Raw genomic sequence first — 16,870 nt, forward strand, 5'->3', positions numbered from 1 at the left:
TCTCTGTCTGTCTCTGTCTGTCTCTGTCTGTGTCTCTGTCTCTCTCTCTCTCTCTCTCTCTCTCTCTCTCTCTCTCTCTCTCTCTCTCTCCTGATCTTTGTAGTTCCTTGGGAAATAGAGGTGACTTGGTGGTAGCGGTAGAGGGAAGGATGATGCAAGAACACTTCTTCAGAACTGGTGTTGAACTCACCTACTCTGAGTCCAGAGCTCACTTCCTCAGCTTGTTTCCTTGAAGGTGACTGTATTGGTCATCTTCCCGCTCCTTGAGGGGCTGAAGAGGACAGTGTCACCATAAGCTCTTGTTTCCATCCTTTGCTGATGCATTGATGTGTTCTTATTGCATGCTTTCTATGTGTGAGGCTTTGGGGTGGGTGCTTCATAGTCCTGCACTGACAGAGGACAGTGGCTGTGTCCACGCATCCCTCTTGGGTGCCCTGTAGCTGGTTCTCATTGGATCCTGACCTGGCCTCTCTTAGCTCTGTTCTTCATTCCTTCCACTCTGCCTAGAGGTATAACTATCTTATTGTCAGGTATGCTGTGCAGAGTTTCTTAACTGTGGAATGAATATATGATATGGATCTGGCCTCACTATGCATCTTGAACTCATAGTGATCCTCCTGTCTCAGGGTCCCCAGTGCTGGGATAACAGGTGTGCACCACCATGCCTGGGTCTGGGGCCAGCACGGCATGCAGTATTGAGGATCAAACACGGGTCCTTGTGCTTGCCAGGCAAACACTTAGACCATTGAGCTATCTCCTCAGCCTTGTGGAGTATTTTTGAAGTAACCTCCAAACTTTCACCCCCACTGGCAGTAGTAGGATTTTTTTTTCTGGCTCAGGCTGCCTTAAGGGCGGGCCTAGTAAGGCATGGGGAGCTGGGGGATTGAGACATAGTCTCCTGTGCCCGACTGGGTTTGCCCCAGCAGGTGTTTAAACAACTGAGCTAATCCACAAGCCCCCCCACTAGCTGTAGCAAAGTCCCCTTTGTTCCCCATCCCTTACCTGATAGAGCTGGTCATTGGGCAGGAGGGTCTGCTTGTCTGAAGCTGAACACAAAACGAACAAAATACATATGACAGAACTGTTAATACATTAGGCTGCATTTACATGATAAAATACTAAACGGCTTAAGAATCACCTACACTCAAGAGCGTGGATCAATCCTGCAGGCATATTGCTAAGTGAAAGAAGCCAGTGCAAGAATACTGCATGAGGCCTGGGGAGATAGCTCAGTGGCATAAGCTCCTGCCTGGCAAGCACGGGGTCCTGGGTTCAATCCCTGGTAACACACACACACACACACACACACACACACACACACACTACTGCATGAGTTCATTTTGGTACAGAACAAAAATATGCAAAATTAATTCCTGTGCTCATCCCTGGGGCTAGGCAGAGAAGAGATTTTCTTTCCTTTTTTTTTATGGGGGGGGGGAAGGAGTATTGATGGAGATGCAACCTAGGGCCTTCACATTCTGCTACATCCCTAGTCTTATAAATTTCTTTTTAAAAAATGTTTAATATGAGACAGGATTTTGCTGAATTACCTGGGCTGGATTTGAACTTGTGATCTTCCTGTTTCTGTCACCTAGAGAGCTGGGATTATAGGCATGTGCCACAATGTCTGGCTAATATTATCTCTTTCTTTCTTTCTTTCTTTCTTTCTTTCTTTCTTTCTTTCTTTCTTTCTTTCTTTCTTTCTCTCTCTTTTTGTGGAACCAGGGATTGAATTTAGGCCCTTGCACTTGCCAGGGAAGCACTTATTCTACTGATCCATCTCCCCAGCTCTTCCTCCTCCTCCTCCTCCTCCTCCTCCTCCTCTTCTTCTTCTTCTTCCTCCTCCTCCTCTTCCTCCTCCTCCTCCTCTTCCTCCTCCTCCTCCTCCCCCTCTCCCCTCCCCCCCTTTTTCAGTTGACTGCTGGATGCACAAGTACTTTAGCTTTGTTAAATATATTTTTGGAAGTTGGCTCTGGTGTTACACACCTGTAATCCTAGTACTCTGGAAGGCCAAGGCAGGAGGATCACATGTACAAGCCCAGCCTGGGCAATATATTGATTTAGCAAGACCCTTATTCAGGGAAGAAGAAAAAAAAAAAAAAAAAAAAGAACTAGGGATGTAGTTCAGCGGGAAGGTTCTGGGCTCAATCCTCAGTACTCTTAACAATAAAAATTATTTTTGAGCTGCCGGTCTGTGATTCACTTTTTGTATGTAAATGTTACTTCAGTAAAGGTTTCTTCGAAACACAGAGGACAAGCTAGAGGGAGCTGGACTGAGAGAAGGTAGTAAGCTGATATAACGCCAGAAGTCTTTTCTGCCCCATGGAAACAGTCTCATTCAGTTATGTGCATCTGGCTCTCTGGCTGGGTCTAGTTTGGTAAGAAGGAACCCCAGAGTCTCAGGTAGCCCCACCCTACAACTAACATTCACATTCTTTTACCTCTGGAGTGGCGAACTCCATCCTGTCCAGCGATGAAGTAGACCCCAACGGCAAGGAAGAAAGTGCTGATGAGCTCAACAAAGATAAAGCCGGATATGGTGTCTGGGCTCAGCTCAATGCAGTTCTGACACACTGTGGGGAACAAGGCACGTGCAGGGACAAGGCTCCAGCGGGACAGGACAGTTGTGCTTCTGGATCTTTCTCTCCTCCTACTAGCAGCAATGCCTCTGTCTGGGGCAGCAGGCGCTTCCCTGTGCGGGTAGCTTGACAAGGGAAGATCCATGAACCCAGGCCTTGATGTACCTTATGGAAAGGCCCTGGTGTGCTCAGGCAGCCTTACAGCCAGGAGCTGAGCAGAGCCGAAGGGAGACTGGATCTCAACTGCCTTCCTTTCCTTGCTGCTGCTGCTTACCTGTGATCTTCTGCGTTTCTCCTACCCCACCTCAGCTTACAGAAATTGCTCAACTGCCCCAATGTATAAGGCCTATCCAAAGATAAACCACTTTTTACTGGACTGGTTAGGCACTTCCAAGAAGCTGAGTGAGCATTCTGTTTGTTTGTTTATTTTTGAGGGGCTCGGGAGATAACTCAGTAGAATAAGCGCTTGCCTGGTGAGTGCAAGGTCCTGAGTTCAATCCCCAGTACCGGAAAAAAAAAAAAAAAGATTTCTACCTATTTATTTATTTATTTTAATTTTTACAAAAATTTATTTATTTTTTTTTTGCGTGTGTGTGTGTGGCCAGCTCAGCCCACCAGGGGGCGGGGCTGGCTGGCTTGTGGTGCTGGGGGATTGAACTGTGGTCCATGTGTTTTGCTAAGCTTGTTCTAAGTAGGTGCTTTAGACCACTGAGCCATCTCACCAGCCCCTACCTATTTGTTTTTTTTTTTTTAAATAAATTTATTTATTTCTCTGTGTGTGTGTGTGTGTGTGTGTGTGTGGCCAGCTCAGCCTACCAAGGGGCGGGGCCGGCTGGCATGTGGTGCTGAGGGTTTGAACCGCGGTCCCTGTGCTTTGCTTAGCTTAGCTTGTTTTAAGTAGGTGCTTTAGACCACTGAGCCATCTCACCAGCCCCTACCTATTTGTTTTTGAGACAGCATTTTGCTATATCGTTCAGGCTGGTCTTGAACTCACAGCTATCCTCTTGCTTCAGCCTCCTGAGTGCTGGGATTAAAAGGGGTAGGCCACCATGGCTGGCTTGTCTTGCTATACTTAAGCAGGACAAGCAGATGCAGAGAACTGGCTGTGACCGTAAATCATGCTTGACATCTACTTCCATCCTAAGCCTAGACAGTAAGCTGGCCAAAACAGACAGTAATGCTTAGTTTCATAACAAATAAGCAAACCAAATGAGAGTACATACTTCTGTAATACACTTGGAGTTTCTCTGAAGTCTGCTTTTCTGTTTGACACTGGTAGGTCCCTTGGGGGTCCTTGGTACTACTTCCCAGGTTCCATGTGTTTTTGTTTGAATCTATGGAACTGATCCTACTCCCATCTTTAAACCATGTGATGTTTTTGTCTTCCAAGTTACAAAGCAGAAGTACAGAACCATCTTCTCGTTTGTCATCCACTTGTAGCAAGTCTTTCTCTGAAAAGGTAAAAGCCAACATTCTGCTATGAGTTTCACCCTGCCTCAGGGGACCTGCCAGGAGGAGACTATTAGAGCAGTGTTTCTCAGACTTCACTGTGCACGCAGACCACGTGGGGAATCTTGTTAGGATTCTGGTCCTATCCGGCAGTTCCTGTCGGGTGAGATTCTGCCTTCCTAGGTGCCAATGCTGTTGGTTCACAGGTCACACTTTGAGACTAGGGTTCTATCCTTCCTTCCGGGTGCTGATAACTAATTGTTTAGTTACAGGAAAGCTGCCCAGAGCAGGTCAAGACAGGACACTGATTTCCTTGGCAAAGGAAATAGCAGCAACGTACTACCATCATCTTATCCTTTCTAAATTATTTGTTTCTATGGAACTACTATTGTAGGAAGCCACATTTCTCTTTCTTCCTTCCTTCCTTCCTTCCTTCCTTCCTTCTTTCCTTCCTTCCTTCCTTCCTTCCTTCCTTCCTTCCTTCCTTCCTTTCTTCCTTCCTTTTTTCCTTTTGTCTTTGTTTTTGACACATTGTCTCTCTGTATAGTCCAACTGGCAATGAACTTGCTATCTAGCCTAGGTGGATCTTAAATTTATAATCCTCTTGGTTTAGCCTCTAAAACCAAGAATTATAGATGTATGACCTCCTTGGAGCAACATTCTATGACTTTCCTCAGAGATTAAGAACAGAAAGAAGTGGTTTCTCCTACCTAGTTTCTCCTGGGCCTTGGTACCTGTAGAGACAGAAGCAAGATAGAAGGTTAGTTGTGCATGAAGTGGCTCCAGTTCACTGGGGGATTCCTGTGGTGTTTGAAGTCAAGATCAAGAGAGGTCCCAACCCATGGAAATGACAGTATCTGTACCTAATTTCATCAAATTAAAATCAAGGAAGAGTTAATTTGGTCTCTGATTTCCTGGGTGGGAGTTTCTAAACTCATGGGATTTTGTGAGTACTGAGAGTGCCTTGTTTTTCATGGAGAACCCTTAGATCAGATGAAGTTTTGCTAAGGAAATGACTTATGGGGCTGCTCAAGAATAACCATACAATTAGAGGACTGGGGCTTTGAGCCACTGATAGCAGCCCTGGGAGGGGAGTGGCTAGAGGTTAAACTCAGTTAAGTGACAAGTAATTCAATCAATTACGTCTGTGTACATAAATAAAAACTGATGGAACTTCCTGGTCGGTGAACACATCAATGCGGGGACAGGCGGTGATGTGTTCTGATTCCACAAGGAGAGTGCAGGACCCTCTCAACCTTGTTCGTCTTTTCATTTGATTGGTCTTCATTTTATTTTTTATGTAGTAAAGCTATGTTAGTAAAGTGCTTTCCTGAGTTCTGTGAGTCATTCTAGCAATTTACCAAACTTCAGATTTGAAAAGCACCAGGATGTACAGCCAATCTGTCAGAAGTCTGAGTGGCCCAGGGATTGCTGTACTTGTGGTTGGAATCTATGCGTGTGGCAATCTTGCTGGGATTGTGCCCTTAATCTGACACTAACTCTGGGGAATCAGTATCAGAACTGGATCGCAGCACCTGGGAAAGTATTACCTGTACCATTCAGAATGCTCTGCTCCTTTAGCCCCTGGAGCTTGGGCAAGGAGTGGGCATACCCTAGATGCAGCTGTATTTGGTTTCATTTTGCTTAGTTTTTTTGAGACAGGGTCTTGAGTTCAGGCTGGCCTTAAACTCACTGCTCATCCCACCCAGGCTGGCCTTGAACTCTCTTCAATCCTCCTGCCTCAGTCTCTCAAGTGCTGGGACCATCGGTGTGTGCCACCACACCTGGCGACACAGTGATTTATTTATTTATTTATTTATTTATTTATTTATTTGTACTGGGAATCGAACTCCTGACCTCATGCTTGCCAGGCAGGTGCTGTGCTGCTGAGCTACATTGCCAGCCTGACACAGGTCTTTTAGAGCTGAGTTATTTCTAAAATATTCAGCCATGGAAACCTATTTCTTGTAGAAATCCTAGGTGTCCCTGGGAAGTTAGCTATTCAAACTGTCCTCAGCTTGAGTAGTATAGTGACGTTGTAGCATACTACAAAGACCTACCTCTTAAGTCCAAGTGGATATTTTTCTATTTCTTTTCTTTTCTTTTTTCTTTCTTTATTTTTTCTATTTCTTTTAATAAAAATTTAGCTTTATTTGTATATGTTTGCAAAATATAATGTTTGTATTCTTTGTGGCAAGTTGGTGCATATACATAACTCATCTTAATTCCTTTTTTAATCCCCTCTTCCCTTTCTCCCTCTGCCTGCATCTCTCAATCTCTTTGGTACAGGATCTCACTATGCAGCTCAGACTCGTAGTGATCCTCCTGTTTTCAGTCTCCCCAGCACTGGGATTGCAGGCATGTGCCACCACGCCTGGTGTTGGTGGCCCGCTCAGTGCACCTGGGGATGGGGCTGGAATGGTATATGGTGCCGGGTTTTGAACCCTGGTCCCCTGTACTTGCCTAAGCAGGCCGTTAGTCCTCTGAGCTATCTCACTGGCCCAGGACCTACTTCCTTATTTCCTATTATCTATCTTTTATTTTGCTTTATTTATATTTTGGGCTTCTTGTATAAGAGAAACCATGTGATTCTTAAACTTGTGTGTCTGATTTATTTTTTGATGTTTTCTGGGTGAATCCATTTTCCTAGAGGTGATTCAAGTTTTTCTTTATAGAATAGTACACCGTGTACCAATACTATATTTTCTTTATCAATTCATTTGTTGCTTGACATATAAACTGCTTCTAAGATTTAACTATTATAAATTGTGCTGTTATAAACATAGGCATGAGGGCCAATAATATAGCTCAGTGGACGAAGTGCTTGCTTAGGTAAGCGCAGGGGCCAGGGTTCGATCTCTGGTACCACACGCCATGCCAACCCTGCCTCCGGGCGCACTGAGCCAGCAATGGAGTTCAAGTATGGTGGTGCATGCCTGCAATCACAGCACTAGGGAGGCAGAAATCAGGAGGATCATTATGAGTCCAAACTGCATAGTGAGACCCTGCACAAACACAAACAAAAAACCTTAAAAAAATAAACATAGGTATTCACATATGATGGTAGACCCAAACATTTTATGAGAAATATTGTTATTATTATTTTTTAAAATATGGAATGCTTCATGAATTTGCATGTTATCCTTGCACATGGGCCATGCTAATCTTCTGTGATTTGTTATGAGAAATGCTATGATTAGGCATTGTGAAAGGAGAGAGTGGTGACATCACTAGTAGTACTCTCTAAAACTTGGTAGTTGCACTTCTAAGGAATTTAAAATTAAGTGGATAGGCCCAGGGAGATGGCTCAGTAGAATAAGTGCTTGCCTGGCAAGCGCAAGGGCCTGAGTTCAATCCCAGGTTAAAAAAAAAAAAAAGCAGAAAAAGGGACATATATCATTAACATAATAGAACTTACTATTTTTTAGTACTTACTTGCATGCATAGAGGAGGGAATGCAAGGTACTGGTTTTGCCAGAGGGGGAGATTCAAAGAAAGCTTAATAAAGAAGGTGACATTTGGGTGGATCTTGAAGAACAGGTTAGAATTCATTGAACAGAGAAAGATTTTGGGTACCATACGGTAGCTGAGCAATTTGAGAAAGGCCAAGAGAAATTTTTGCAGGCAGTCAAGTTAGATAGAAATATTATAGGCAGTCAGACAGGGCGAGGCCCTCCAGGAGACAGCACGGAAGACAGGATACCTTGCAACTGTAAGAGGCACGGACGCTCTTGTTGTGGGCCAGCCCAGAGACCAAAGACCCAACAAATGCTGACCTCCCTAGAGATAAACATCCAGGATTGATCATCACCTTGAGGAAGCCAGGAAAAGTCACTAATCCAACTGCTACTGGCTACTGGACAAGGTCCTGTTCCATATTCAGGCCTGCTTGCTACATGACTCGCTTCCCCATTTGCTGCTGGATTTATCAATTTTACTTGAGCAATGGTGCTTGTAATTTTATTGATTGACCACAGTTTTGTCCTACCTCATTCCCACCTAAGCAAGTTCCCATGTTCTCCACCTTAGACCCGCCTCATCATGTGCTTTTACTCTATGAAAATCCCTAGAAGAGACAGTTTCCAGGGGGGAAAACCCACTTGGGGGCCCCTTCTGTCCCTCTTAGACAGAAGCTTATTTTCCCAGTAAATATTCTGCTTTTAACCTCTGTTTGTTCCTAAAATTCATTCTTTGGTTTTACAGAACACGAACTTGTCTAGGTACCTTTCAGGTCGGGAGTTTCTTTTCTGCTATATCAAAATAGCGTGGCTAGAGGTGGAGCATTGGTGGGGAGAGGCGGGGGGGGGGTGGAGGGGACACTGAAAGGTGTCAGCCGGCTGAGAGCTTGGTGCAGGGCTGAGCTGTTTATGGATGGTGTTCACGCACAGTGCCAAGGATAGAACAGGAGCTTTATGTCTGTTGAGTCAAACCATAAATGGATAAAGCCATGAACAGGAAAGAAAAAGCTAGCAATTCAAACAGATTCCTTACTATCTCTTCTCTCCAACTACCAAATTAGTTCAAAAGGACAATCACAAAGGGACCTCAGATTCCACAGGAAAGGACAGGGCACTGATGGCTGATATTGAAAAGCTCTACGTGTCTGTGTTGTTTCCTTCTAGAACTTGAGCACGTGTAAAGCCAAATTTCTGGATTGAGCAGAGTAGAAACTGAGCCAGAGAGCCAAGCGCTGTTCCGGTGCACGCAACTCCATGGCGGCGGAGCCGGACCCAGAGTCCATGCTTGCTACCGCTCAGCCCAGCCAGTGCTCTTTCCGCTTCACCCACGGCCTTGTCATGCTTTCAGCACTGGCCTCCTGCCTGCTTTCTTCAGGGGGCTCCTTCTCCCTTTTCTTTCAGAAACACTTCTACGCTGCACTGTCTCCTCGCAGTCTCCCCCTCAGCGGTCCCCAGCTCTGTCTCAGCCGGTGGCATTGCCTCCCACCTGCTTTTTGCGCATTCAGGTGTCGTGAGGGCCCTATGTTCTTGGCTTCCTTGTTGTGTACAAGCCCACCATGGCTGGAGCTGGCTGCACTTCCTTTCCTGTGCCTCAGAGATTACACTGATCTCCCCCTCTGTGCCCTCAGAGCCACTTAGCTCTGTCCTCTCAGCATCAGTTCCAGACCTTGCTCTACTCTTCTCTGCTTTAGACAGAAATGTGCTCCAGTTTCTCTTATCCTCCAAACAATTTCCTTTTTCTTTGTTTCTTTTTTGTATTTGAGATAGGGTCTCGCTATGCAGCTGAGGCTGGCCTTGAGCTCACTTGGTAGCCTTTCAAGGCTGGTCTCGAATTCATAACAATCCTCTTGCCCCAGTCTCCCAGAGCGCTGGGATTACAGGTGTCCATCATCACTCCTGGTGAAAAAATTTCTTAGGTTCTCCTTCTTTCTCTACCTATGACTCCAACTTCCTTTCCAGAATAGTCTAAACTGGGGCTAGGAAGATGGCTCAGTGGAATAAGCGCTTCCCTGGCAAGTGCAAGGGTCTGAGTTCAATCCCCAGTTTCTGAAAAAAAAAAAAAAAAAAAAAAAAGAATAGGCTAAACTTGCTGCTCTTTGTCACTTGCCCCTTACCTTCTACTCGTCTATTTGGCTTCCACACACACTACCCCACCAAAACTCTTTTAAATCACCCACAACATTTATTTTGTCAAATCTCACAAACAAATTTTAAAGATATTCTTACTTGAGTGAGCCCTGCTTAACTCTGAGACTCTTGGTAATTTCCTCCCAGAAGCTTTCTGCTTCCCTGGTTTCCACAATCACTCATGTGATTGTTATAGCTCTTTGATCATGCTTTGATCTCTGAGACTTTTTCTCTAATTACCCCTTAAAATATGATGTCTTATAGCTCTACACTCAGCTCCATCTTCCTCAGATATCACACAGCACTTGTGTTATTTCCAGAACATTTATGGCGTCAGCTTCCTCAGATGCTTCTGGAGAACAGGCATCAATCTTAGTTCATCCACTTCCTGTTGGATCTTTTGAACTGGACATTTATACAAGCACCTCATATTGTACCTTGTGCTCAGTGCGGCCACCCTGGAATGTAACTCTCTAGACTATGAGCTTTGAGAGCAAAAACATGTTATTCACCTTTTTACCCTTCTGGGTATTGGGATCTCATCAATACTTTTGGTCAGTGGACCACCTGACCAAGTAAATGAGTAAATACTATTGTTAAATCTAGCTCTAGAGCAGACAACACATCTGTTTTCCTCTCAGTTTCTTTGCCGGCACCACTTGGGGCTATGTTTAAGCCTAAAATGGCGGCAGCAGGGTCTTACTCTGTCTCACTACAGTTTCTCTTTTGATTTCTCAGAGAGAAGGATCTTATCTCTGCTTTGGGTTCTGCTTCTCTGCAGTAGGGAACAGTGAGAGGTTTAAGCTCTGCCTCTCTTTTGAGTTCTAAGGTGGCAGCTGAGGTCAGGTCAAGGTTAGGATTCCAATATCCCCATCTTCTGGGAGACAGCCTCTTTCCATACTCCCTTGCTCAGACTGTCAGACCCCATAGCGGATTCTTACCTTGCAGAAGAATGACCACCAGGATAAGGCCAGCCAGGCCCTTCCCCCGCTCCATGTCAGTCTCTGTCCTTCCCAAGTAGAAGTGCAGAGCAGCCCCTCCTGGCCAGCATCCTGCGCAGCACCTACTCTGGCTCCGCCCAGCACCCTTTAGGCTGGGCCCCAGAGAGAAGCAAGAACCCATGGTCCCCACCCTAGCTTTGACTGTGGCCTTCAGGGGCCTCAGCAGGGCTGCAGGTGTGAGTGTCTTTTGCTTTTCCGTTAAAGGGTGCAGGGTGCGGGAGGGAGGGCTGGGTTCCCATGCAGAGACTAGGCTTGACTTGAGAACCACTTCAAATGCTGGGTTGTGGGATGAACCTGAGCCCGTTTCCAAAGGAAGAAGATAAATGTTCCCACACCCAGTTGTGGCTAGGATCACTTGTCACTTCATCCTAGTACTAATGACTTTAGGGGTTGGGGCTGCACATGGAAAAGCATCTCTGTCCCAGCCTTCACTAAAGGTTTTTCTTACTCTTCTTTTGAGATCAGCAGAGTGGTGTTTGCCTGGAAGCGAGTAAGTGGGGCAATTCTAACCAGGCAGTCAGCACATTTCTCTGCAATTCTAACCAGGCTGGGGGTGAGGGAGTAGGGGTGGGTAGGCAGGGCCTACCCTGAGTTTTCAGGATCTCAGGCTCCTGTGTCCCTTAGCCAGTCAACAAATCAATAAGGCACATAATTCCCTAGTGCTGGGTACTAGATGAAACAGTAAACAAGCTGACATGGCTGTTCTCAGATACAGGACACCCCTCCACAGGGGGTGGGGGAGGTATGGATGGGGAGGCAACTGGGGGTTGCAGATTCCCTGTGGCCATGGTGTGGTGCGGGAGGTCCATAGTCTCTCTGGGAAGTTCAAATTTGCCTTGAGTCAATTATATTGTTATTAAAAGCTACTTCATACAAATCCTATTAGTGTGGGGACAGACTCTAGGTTTTAAAAATCTTTTTAATGGAACTCCAAAAATTAGGCCCAGGGAAAAAAATCTCTGACTGGCCCTGTGGGTACCAAGTATAGGAGCCAGGATTCACATTTCTGATGTGTGTGGCTTGAAAGTCCAGCTTCCCCCTGGCTAGCAGCTGCTTCCCCTGATATCCAAGCTGCCCAGTAAAGGGTGCCAAGAAAGGCCAGCAGTAGAAGGGACCTAGCTGAACGCTTGTGCCTTGGGGCTCATGGCTTCTCTTAGGGGCTTTGAGAGGTAGCAGGGTTTTTTTGGTTTGCTTGTTTTGAGAAGAAATAGTTTTTAGGTGAGAGATAAATGTACTTATGTTGCCAATGGTGACTCTGAAGTTCTCGTTTTTTGTTAGCGAACCAGGAAAGACTGTCCTAAAACTTCTTTTTAAAAGAAGTTTAAAAGTCTAGGTAATTTTCTCCATACTTGTTGCTGCAGCCCCACCCTCACCCTCTCTGCTCAGAGAAAGAACGATTTGCACCTGCTTCCTTCCTCCCTGAGGGCCTTTCATCACAAAAGGCAGAGAGGCAGACATCTTCTAGAGCCTCCACTACGCTTCACTTTTTCCGCATACCCATGAGTCAGTTGGACGAGGGTAGTCCTTCACCCGGCCGCAGTTCCGCCATCTAGCTCTGTCTACTGCATGAGTTCTGCTGAAAGATGCAACATAGCAGCTTTCTGACTGGCCTGTTCCTCGCTGCCCTGCTCCCTCAAGGTAAGTAAGCCTCCTCCAGGTGGAGGAAAGGACCAATAAGGGACATTAGCATCAGGAGTGAGGTCCAAAGGAGGATGATGCACAAAGCTAACTGCAATCCACCAACCACTCCAGGCAGGACTGCGACGGAGGAAACAGATGCTTGCCTTCCACCTACTCTGGCCAGGGAATGTGTTGGCTTTGAATGTCTTTCGGATGGCCTTTGGCCCAGGGTCGGTGGCACTGGTGCAGTATGTGTATGGATGCGCCTAGGGCTAGCAGGGGGAGCGGAGCTACACTTATTGCTGCTTCTACAGCAGATGGCTTCAGGGGTCCGGACTCCTGCGCATTTGGCCAGCATTGTGTAACCACTTCAGGGAACACTTTATGACAAAAGATATATTTGGGGGTGGGGAAGGAAATGATTGCTACTCAGTAGCCTGCCAACTCATCACAGTTTGCCTGTCCTCCTCCCCCTACTAGCTTTCCTAGTTTTAAATCTGAAAATTGCAGTTACTTGAGAGATTGAAGTAGAAGAACAGTTTGAGACCTGTCTAAGCAACATAGAGACCCTGTCCAAAAAAACAAAAAAACAAAAAAATGCCAGGGAGATAGCTCAGCAGTCTAAGCTCCTGCCTGACAGGCACAAATACCTGGGTTCAATCCCCAGTACTTAATGCTATGCCAGCACCATGCTGAGCCACCCACCAAAGCTAGGCATGCTATCGCATGCCTGTAATCCCAGCACTGGGGAGGCTGTGACAGGAGGAGCGCTATGAGAACCCATACCAAATAAATAAATACATCTTTTTTTCCCCCCACAAATTTATTGAGAAACAAATAGCAATGAGACAGTTTCAAACCAAACTGGTAGGACAGTTTCAATAATTAACACATTGTATACATACTTCCTAGAGGTTAATTGCTGTACGAGATGCAGACATGATATCCTACTTACATACACCATTAGAACAAATCCCTCTATTCATTAAGAGAATGTAACTGTATATCAATTCCAGCCATTTTAATACACAGATACAAACTGGACATTCATCAGCATCCCCTTTTTGTTGTTAAGTTCCGTTATTTGATTATTATAGGTGTGTAAACTCAGCAAAATATTCCAAAAGAGTCCAGCATCCCTTAATAGTGTTGGGTCTTCTGCTTGACTGGCAATGTCAGAAATTGCTGACCTGAGTCCCCTACAGCTCAACATAACAGCATGGCTTTACTTCTTTTATTTCGTTTTTATACTTTTCTGCTGACTGGTTAAGACCAAGGTAAAGCAGGACCTATGCAACAACAGTTGTAGCTTTTGGGTCTGATAAGGTCAGTGAAATCCCCTCAGGATTTATCCTGAGATCCTGTACCTCAGATTGTAGAACCTTTATCAATGTCAGCCATGTGGATGAGTCACGGCCATTGCTTGCCAGTGTGCTCTCTGTGAAAGCTTGAGAGAATGTTTTCTCTCCATGTGACTCTCCTTAAGCACACTCTACATCATCGATCACTTTCCTCTTTGGCCCCATAATCTCCTTGATCACAAAATTTGGGATACTACTGAGTTATATGATGTTACAGTACAAGTTCTCATATGTCCTGAGTCTTAATTGACCTTAGAAGGCTAGGGTCAAAATGTTGGCTTTCCTTGCAGCCCTCCTTTTTCTCTAATTTTGGCCTGCAAACTTAGGTTGTTAACCATCCAGAAGACAAGCTTATTGTTATTACCATACAACTTAGGCTGTTAAGCTTAACCTCACTATCTGTCTGCATATCAAACATCTTAGGCATAATATGGAACAGGTATTTTTCATCAAGTATTGATATGTTGAACTTTAAGTCCCTACAGAATATAATAAAAAACATTTAAAAATTAGAATATATTTTAAAAATAGGCATAAAGAATTATATACTTCTTATGTTTACACATAAGTCCAAAAATCTCATCATATACAACCTTAAAGCAGGACAGTCCCACAATGTTCCTTTTCCTGTCTCTTGCTTTCATTCACCACCCCCTACTTTTTGAACAACCATTTACCCGAGAGACATCATAGCAGCAACTGTCATGTCATGACAAGCAGCCCATATTCAGAAGACCAGAATGACAGGCTCTCCAAGCAGGAAACTACTATTACAAATAACCATCTGCAGTGCAGTAGCTTAGTTCAATAAATAAATCTTAAAACAAAACTGAAAACTGAACTGGGACATAGCTCAGTGATTTGTCCCCCCCCCAAAAAAAAAAAAAACCCACCCCAAGTCTCTGTAAAATCCCTTGTTTCTGGAACCTCATCCCCAACTACGTCAAATGATTAACCTAGTATTTGCACTGGGACCCACAAAATTTTCACTGGAAACAACTCCAAGAATGACTATAAAAGGTGAAGCGGTTGATGTGAGTCTCCCTCAGTGCACGCAGAGAGTCCTGCCCTGATCCAGAGGCAAACAAGCAGCTATTTTACAGTTTTCTGGAAGATGCTCTTGTGTCCAAATTGTTGCTGCCTATGGTGCTCAGGGTGAGTTTCCTGGGGAGAGCAGTGTGGATGTCAGTGCCTCTGGGGGCTGTGGAGTCTCTCTCGGGCTGTGAGAGCAATCTAGCTGGTCTAGACAAGCAGTCTTCTCACCTCTGGTCCTCACACTTCTCGTAAGACTTGACTTGTGTGTGGAACTTGAAAAATGGACTTGATAAACACTTTTTCTCCCCCTGTCTTTTTCTCCTTAGCCAAGTGTAACTGTAGCAACTGAAAATCTTTGCATGAGATTTACCTTGGTAAATCTGGACCTGTGGGTTGGGGGTTCAGGCCAGTTCCTTCCTGCCTCAGTCATTGTTAACCCTGTAGTACTGAGTGTTCCATTCCCACGTTAGAAGCTTCGGAGCAGAGGAGAGGACCAGAAGTTGAAGTGAGAGTGTTGTGATAGGGTGGGAGGTAGAATTAGATGCTTTCTAGTAGAAAGATGCAGACATGTTCAACTGAGGAAGAGTCTCTCTGCCTTTCCCTGTCTTGTGAGAGGCTTTGGCAGTCTCTCTCCCCTTCCATGTCTAGTTTTCTTTCTTTTCTTTTTTTTAACCTTTTTTTTGAGATGGGTCTTGCTATGTAGTCAGGCTGGCCTTCAACTCACTATGTAGCCCAGAACTCATTGTGATCCTCTTGCCTCAGCTTCTGAGCACTGGGATTACAGATATGCGCCACCATACCTGGCTTCCCCTTCTATTTCTAATCAGTGGTCTGAACTTGTTTTCAGGAAAGTTCTGGGATCAAGCCAGCTTCTTGGTTTTTTCTTTTACCCCAAGTCCTTTAGGACCTGTCTTCTGCTTCGACTGTAGCTTTATGTCCTTCCTGGCCTCTGTGGCTCATAGGAAACTTCTGGAAGCTTTCTTTAGTCATTCCTGCCCTTCTCACTAGAAACCATAACTCATTCTAGGCGCTGTGGGAGTCCCCAGTGGAACAATGAGGGTAGTGCAGATCATCAGCTGTCTCTGACGATGGTATTGTTTTCTCTTAGTGAAGCCCTTCCAGATACTTGTGGAGGAAAATGAGGACAAAGTGTTCGTGGGTTGCAATACCAGTGTCATATGGCTAGATGGAACAGAAGGGACAGAGAGAGCAAACTATACCCGTCTGGACTTGGGAAAACGCCTCCTGGATCCACGAGGATTATATAAGTGCATGGGAACAGATGCCAATGCCAACAAGGAGTCTATGGTGCAAGTATATTATCGAAGTATGTGCCTCCTGGACCCTCTGCTGGGGCCTCTGGATGTGGGAAATTTCTGGCTGGAAGGGGATGCTGTGAACCAAGCTATTCACTAAACAAACTGAGGCCACTCTTGCAATGGTATTAGCCAGATTTAGGAAGCTGCAGAGTGGAAGCAAGTGCTAACTTAAGCCAGGCAGAGAGGTACAGGTCTTGTTCCTGCAGGCTTGGCTGGGGGAAGGTGTAGCCCACCACCTAGTTAGAGGTCTCCCTGGTGGAAAGGATTTCTTGATTTCTCTGCAGGAATTCCTTGGGATGAGGACAAAGAGATGGGAGTGGCAAGACCACCAGCAGCCTTTTTCTCCGCATCTTATTGAAGTTTGAGTTCTCCTTATGTGCAGTCCTAGGGCAGCCCCCGAAGGCAGGGTCACTCTCCAATCTTGAAAGCTATCAAGCCCTCCCCTCTCTGTCTTTTTCCACAGTGTGCCAGAGCTGTGTAGAGCTGGACTCTGCCACCCTTGCTGGCATCGTCATCACTGACATCATCGCCACTCTGCTCCTTGCTTTGGGAGTCTATTGCTTCGCAGGACACGAGACGGGAAGGCTCTCTGAGGGTTAGTGGAAGAGCAGAACCTATGCATGTGTGTTCATGTGTGCGCATGTGCGCGTGTGCATGCTTTTGAGCTCCTGCACCAGCTGAATGGTCTCATCTGGGAGTGACTCTTGCAATGTCTGTGCACTCCTGCCACAGTGCACTGAAAGTGGGGCTGGGGATATAGCTGAGTGGCATAAGTGCCTGCCTGGCAAGGACAAAGTCCTGGAACCCTGAATGCCGGCCCTGGAACCAGCTGTGGTGGTGCACGCCTGCCTTTCCAGCACTGGGAAGGCTGAGACAGAAGGATCACTGTGAGTCTGAATGTGCAATGAAACCATATATATA

General features: G+C 45.6%; 2 protein-coding genes and 1 pseudogene across 3 annotated transcripts in view; 1 reads left to right on the forward strand and 2 right to left on the reverse strand.

Annotated features, from left to right (window-relative positions):
- The window catches only part of Cd3g (CD3g molecule), an 11,794-nt gene extending 1,142 nt beyond the window's left edge, over positions 1-10,652 (reverse strand). The window contains exons 1-6 of the mRNA XM_004636452.2: positions 10,555-10,652; positions 4,739-4,762; positions 3,803-4,030; positions 2,442-2,573; positions 1,003-1,046; positions 191-271 (exon numbers count right to left, since the gene is read on the reverse strand). Of these exons, the coding sequence (XP_004636509.1) occupies positions 209-271; positions 1,003-1,046; positions 2,442-2,573; positions 3,803-4,030; positions 4,739-4,762; positions 10,555-10,609 (546 nt within the window). The 5' untranslated portion in view covers positions 10,610-10,652 and the 3' untranslated portion in view covers positions 191-208. The remainder of the gene's footprint in view (positions 1-190; positions 272-1,002; positions 1,047-2,441; positions 2,574-3,802; positions 4,031-4,738; positions 4,763-10,554) is intronic.
- Positions 1-16,870, forward strand: part of Cd3d (CD3d molecule) — a 19,370-nt gene that overhangs the window by 1,867 nt on the left and 633 nt on the right. The window contains exons 1-3 of one of the 2 annotated variants that reach the window (XM_004636453.2): positions 12,059-12,252; positions 15,739-15,957; positions 16,413-16,544. In XM_004636453.2, the coding sequence (XP_004636510.1) occupies positions 12,198-12,252; positions 15,739-15,957; positions 16,413-16,544 (406 nt within the window). In that variant the 5' untranslated portion in view covers positions 12,059-12,197. Of the gene's footprint in view, positions 1-12,058; positions 12,253-15,738; positions 15,958-16,412; positions 16,545-16,870 lie in introns of those variants that run through there. The other variant, XM_023721164.1, reaches the window with a different exon arrangement.
- On the reverse strand, positions 7,136-7,232 carry LOC111818144 (annotated as a pseudogene).

Source organism: Octodon degus, unplaced genomic scaffold (genome assembly GCF_000260255.1).
Source record: "Octodon degus isolate 3935 unplaced genomic scaffold, OctDeg1.0 scaffold00080, whole genome shotgun sequence".
NCBI classification, from domain to species: domain Eukaryota; kingdom Metazoa; phylum Chordata; class Mammalia; order Rodentia; family Octodontidae; genus Octodon; species Octodon degus.